This window comes from Ctenopharyngodon idella, chromosome 15, assembly GCF_019924925.1.
Source record: "Ctenopharyngodon idella isolate HZGC_01 chromosome 15, HZGC01, whole genome shotgun sequence".
NCBI lineage: Eukaryota > Metazoa > Chordata > Actinopteri > Cypriniformes > Xenocyprididae > Ctenopharyngodon > Ctenopharyngodon idella.
In genome coordinates this window covers 3,501,622-3,507,634 of record NC_067234.1, presented here as the reverse complement: position 1 = coordinate 3,507,634, position 6,013 = coordinate 3,501,622, and the positions used below count along the sequence as shown (strand labels likewise).

The window sequence follows — 6,013 nt, the reverse complement described above, 5'->3', positions numbered from 1 at the left end:
AATCTTTAAAAACAAATTACATTAATTATACATTGATTTCCTTTAATAAAAAGTAAATTGAGTTAGACAGTGTAAAAGGTGCAAGTGTGGATTAGTAATCTGGCCCCCTGGTATTAAGGAGAAAAAATGTTGGCCCTTTTCACTATCGAAGTTGCCCATCCCTCTCGTACACCATTGCACCATCACTTTTTAAGAGAAGTAAAGGGGGAACTTATCACCAGTTGTTGATTTTCATCTCTAAACAGAACTTGCAAAGAGGTTTTTATGGGACTGAAGCCATACAGAAAATGGGTAAGGATCTAATATGCACATTATATACATACAGTATGGGTTTGAGGAGAAAATATTATCATTCTCTGTAGTTAGGTGAAAATTGTAGAGAGCTTAGAGATATTTCCAAAAGGATTTTTACCATGTGTGAACTACAGGTAGCTTGGTTTCAACTTTTTAGTTTTGTTAATTGGTGGTCACAACACTTATTTATTTAGGTTTCATTTATTACTTGTTTAATTGCCTTTTACAGACCTATATAGATAAATATATTATATCTTAGACCCAGACTTTCCAAAATATGAAAATCCATTATAATTATTACATTAATAAATATATTTACACTACATATATATATATATATATATATATATACACACACACAGTGCCCTCTGTAAGTATTGGAACAGTAAAGATAAAATTGCTCTGTTAGCTGTGGTGTCAAGGCATCTATAATATGATTAAAAGATTAATATGAGGCAGAAGTACAGAATGTCACATTTTATTATTGACTGTTTCAACACAAAATGTTTTACCAACTAAGAAGTACAGCACTTTTAGAGTTTCATCCCTCTGCCTAATGTAAGCATAAGTATTGGAACGGTTTAACTTAAAGTAAATGTAAATGTGTAAAAGCTAATATTTAATTGTAAATCCCTTGCAAGCAATCACAGGAGTCTGTGACCCATAGACATCACCAGACTCTTGGTTTCACACTTTGAAATGCTTTTCCAGGCCTTTAATACAGCCATTTTCAATGGTTTCTTGTTTTGGGGAGTTTCTGCCTTTAGTCTCCTCTTCAGCTGGTAAAATGCTTGTTCAATAGGATTTAAATCTGGAGACTTGGCCAATCTTAAGGCAGGAACACACGACAGTTTTTGTTCGTCGGCCGACTAAGTTTTCTCAGTGTGTTCCGCACCTTCGGCTACAGTTGGTCCTCGTCTGCTTTTTTTTGGCCGATTTGACTGCTTGTCAGTCCGTCGGGCCATCTGATCATTCTGATTGGCTATTCAGCTACTGCCACCTGCTGGTACGGAAAGGCATTTCATCTTACGCAGGCCCAGAATGGACGTGATACTTGGCCGTCGGCTGTCGAGCGTTGGTTTGGTGTGTCAGGCCAACTTTGGACACAGACGCTGCCGACGTGAGCCAACCCCACAGTCTGCTTTCGTCGCCACTAGTTTGTCGGTGTCGGCCTGGTGTGTTCCTGCCTTAAGACCCTAAATTTCTTTACCATGATAATCTTGATTGAGTTGGCAGTACTAGTGTTTTGGGTCATTGTCCTGTTGATATATGAAGCACTTCCCAGTGAGTCTGGTGGCTTTTTTTTTTTTTTTTTTGAACACTGGTAGACAAGATTCTTTTGTACACTTGTGAATTCATTCTTCTGCTGCCATCATTAAATAAGTCATCTATAAATATGAGTGAGCCTGTTCCAGAGGCAGACATGCATGCCCATGACATGACACTACCTCCACTTTTGCTTTCCCACTTTGATAAAGGTTAATCTTTGTCTCATCTGTCCATAAAACTCTACTGGCTCATCTCTGTGTGTTTTTGCAAATTCAAAATGGCTTTCCTATTTTTGGTACTGATCAGATGTTTGATCTTGCTGTGTATCCTCTGTAATTCTGTTGGTGAAGTCTCCTGTGAACAGCAGATTGTGAGACCATCACCCCAGCTTTCTGGAGGTTGCTGGTGATTTTACTGAGTTATTTTAGAGTTTTTTTCATAGCCCTTGTCATTTGTTTATCATCAACTGCTGTTGATTTTCTCAGCTGACCTGGTCGTTGTCGGTTGCTGATACTTGCCAGTGGTATCTATCTTTTTCAGGACATTCCAAACTGGACATTCCAAGTCAATATCCAGGTTTAATTCCTATTGAACAAGGATTTCACCAGCTGAAGAGGAAACTAAAGGCAGAAACTCCCCAAAACAAGAAACCATTGAAAATGGCTGTATTAAAGGCCTGGAAAAGCATTTCAAAGTGTGAAACCAAGAGTCTGGTGATGTCTATGGGTCACAGACTCGCTCCTGTGATTGCTTGCAAGGGATTTACAATTAAATATTAGCTTTTACACATTTACATTTACTTTAAGTTAAACCGTTCCAATACTTATGCTTACATTAGGCAGAGGGATGAAACTCTAAAAGTGCTGTACTTCTTAGTTGGTAAAACATTTTGTGTTGAAACAGCCAATAATAAAATGTGACATTCTGTACTTCTGCCTCATATTATTCTCTTAATCATATTTATAGATGTCTTGACACCACAGCTAACAAAGCAATTTTGTCTTTACTGTTCCAATTCTTATGGAGGGCACAATAAATGAAAGAATTTTCCTGTAATGCTGTCCTGTTATCTACTGATTGACATTGCAGAATAGTCAAAACTTTAAATAAACTGATGAGAGTGTTAAACTCTAGGCTTCGTATGACATCCTGGGGTAGATGTTGCATGTGAAATGTGGCATAAAAAATATTCAGATTCCAGAAACCAAAACTCACTGTATTTTTTCTCTTGTTTTCCTGTAGCAAGCACTACTTTTGGATTTCAAAATGTGACCAATTCTACAGTGCAGACAGAGATCTTCTCAGGCTTTAATATCTTCATTATATGCATTTACTTTGCCATCCCTGTTATAAGTCTCATTGGAAATGGGCTTGTCATATTTGTGACTGGTTACAAAATGAAGACGACAGTCAACTCCATTTGGTTCCTCAACTTGGCGATTGCAGACTTCATCTTCTCCTTAACTCTAATCATAAGAGCACTTTTAGACATACGCAGTATCTGGCACTTTGGTAACTACAAGTGCATGTTTCTCTGTTTCATGGTTTACCTAAACTCATTTACTAGCATTTTGCTTCTGACGACTATCAGTCTGGACCGATGCCTGTGCACATGGATGATCGTGTGGTCTCGTAATAATCGAACCATATTCAAAGCCAGAATCATCTGCATGATTGTGTGGGTTTTATCCATCGCCTGCTGCATCCCTGCAGTCATCAATCACTCAGCAGCAGAGAGTGAAGGAACCTCTAACCTTCCTAAACAATACTACAGGATTCTGGTCACATACAGGTTCATAGTGGGCTTTGTCATCCCTTTCCTGATCATTGCATCTGCATATATAGCTATCGGCGTGCGAGTCAAACGTCTCAAACAGGAGAATCAGCCCAGGTCTTACCGGGTCATTATAGCTGTGGTCCTGGCCTTTTTCATATGCTGGCTTCCTTTTCATATCCACAAGTTTTATAGCTTAAGTGCAAAAGAGAATCATTGGAGTAAATCTGCTAAAGATGTTCTTTCAAAAACTAAAGCTGTAGTCACCTTCCTGGTTTTTCTAAACAGCTGTCTGAACCCCATTCTCTATGTGTTCATGTGTGAGGAGTTTAAGAAGAAGCTTAAACAGTCTCTGCTGCTGGTCCTGGAGACGGCGTTTGCTGAAGATCATCTGGACTAATGAAAGTTACCACCATCCCAGCTAGAATTTTTTTGTTCTAAAAATGTTCTAAGAACATTACCATGTATTGTTCTAGTAATATTTTCAGCAGCTTTTATTTTTGTTCCCAGAATGTTCTCCTAAAAGGTACGATAACATTCTCTAAAAACATTCTAAATATGTTTAGTGATAACATTGTTAGAACATTATTCCCCAACGTTCTTATAATTTTTTCAGTGGTAGTTTTATTTTTGTTCCCAGAATGTTCTCTTAACAGGTAGGATAACATTCTACATTCTAAAATTGTTTAGTGATAACATTGTTAGAACATTATTCCCTAACGTCCTTATAATATTTTCAGTGGGAAGTTTTATTTTTGTTCTTAGAATGTTCTTCTAAAAGGTAGGATAACATTCTCTAAAAACACTCTAAAAATGTTTTGCGATGACCTTCTATAAATGTTTAGTACATTTAGTACATGTACAGTTTTATTAATCTCAAAAATAAAACAACAAAATCTAACAGGTTTATAAATGACATCCACATAACTTATTAGTAGTTATTAGTGGTAATTACTACATACAGTAAATGCCCAACATCACATGTTGAAGAACTCAGTAAAGTCCAGTGTGTAATCATGCGTCTGACTGCTGTGTTTGCTCAGAGTGCTCATCATTGTCTTTGCTTGTCCTGGTTCTTTGAGAAAATTAATATAGTCGTCTGTATTAATGTTCTACTTTTCTTGTCTTTTAGTTTTCCAGCTACTCTGCCATTTAGCAGCATTGAGCTGTCTGTGTGTGTAGAGCGTCTGTGTGTAGAGTTTTTCCTCATAACCTATAAGAGAGAAGCATACAACAGTGTAAATAGAAAATACATATTACATCTTAAGATCACAAACAATATTGACATTGAAAACTTTCTAAATTAGCCAGCCTAATTAGTAACCACGACATATGTAAAGACTAATTTATTGAAAGTATAGATATGATACTTTGAGTATCTATTTTGTTTCTGTTATTTAAAACACATCTACTTAATCCTTTATATGTGACCCTGGAGCACAAAACCAGTCAGAAGTCGCACAGGTATATTTGTAGCAATAGCCAACAATACATTGTATGGGTCAAAATTATCTTTTTTTTTTTTTTATGCCAAAAATCATTAGGATATTAAGTAAAGATCATGTTCCATGAAGACATTTTGTAAATTTCCTTCCAAAAATATATCAAACATTTATTTTTTGTGAGTGGATATGCATTGCTAAGGACTTCATTTGGACAACTTAAAAGGTGATTCTCTCAATATTTTGATTTTTTTGCACCCTCAGATTCCAGATTTTCAAATAGTTGTATCTCGGCCAAATATTGTCCTATCCTAACAAACCATACAATCAATGGAAAGCTTATTTATTCAGCTTTCAGATATTGAGATAAATCTCAATTCCAAGAAATTGTCCCTTAAAGGGATAGTTCACCCAAAAATGAAAATTTGATGTTTATCTGCTTACCCCCAGGGCATCCAAGATGTAGGTGACTTTGTTTCTTCAGTAGAACACAAATGATGATTTTTAACTCCAACCATCGCAGTCTGTCAGTCAAATAATGCGTGTAAATGGTAACTCCATCTATAAGAGTCAAATAAACATGACAGACAAATCCAAATTAAACCCTGCGGCTCGTGACGACACATTGATGTCCTAAGACACGAAACGATTGGTTTGTGCGAGAAACCAAACAGTATTTATATCATTTTTTACCTCTAAAACACCACTATGTCCAACTCCGTTCAGCATCCAAGTCAAATTTTCAGGGGGAAAAAGTCAGCTCACAATTCTGACATTTACTTGCAAAAGTGTGTTTATACCTCACAATTCTGAGCAAAAAAAACCCCTCAGAATTGAGAATTAGATATCACGATTCTGACTTTATTTCTCAGAATTGTGAGATTATATCTCCCTCTGAGTATGCATTTCTTTGCCATTTACCTGATGGAAACAGAGAGTAAAAGAGTGGACTTCAAAGATTTCTTATCCCGTGGCTCCCTCTATAGGGCAGCATTAATATTGCTCAGCCAATTTAAGTCTGTGGGATTTTGTAATTATTTGATCACCAATTATATGAAAACTGTTAAGTCTGATCAGTTACAAATGACAGCAACAAACTTCAAACTTCTGTGTTTGGTGCTTGTAGCATTAAAGAAGGAGTTAAAGGATTAGTTACCTCTCAAATGAAAATTAGCCCAAGCTTTACTCACCCTCAAGCCATCCTAGGTGTATATGACTTTCTTCTTTCTGATGA

At 36.5% G+C, this 6,013-nt stretch overlaps 1 protein-coding gene across 1 annotated transcript; it reads left to right on the top strand.

Annotated features, from left to right (window-relative positions):
• The first annotated feature begins 210 nt into the window (after positions 1–210).
• Positions 211–6,013, top strand: LOC127496313 (C3a anaphylatoxin chemotactic receptor-like). Its single transcript, XM_051864210.1, has 2 exons — positions 211–291; positions 2,806–6,013. Exons 1-2 carry the CDS (start codon positions 288–290, stop codon positions 3,735–3,737), a joined length of 936 nt encoding a protein of 311 aa, XP_051720170.1. The 5' UTR covers positions 211–287; the 3' UTR covers positions 3,738–6,013.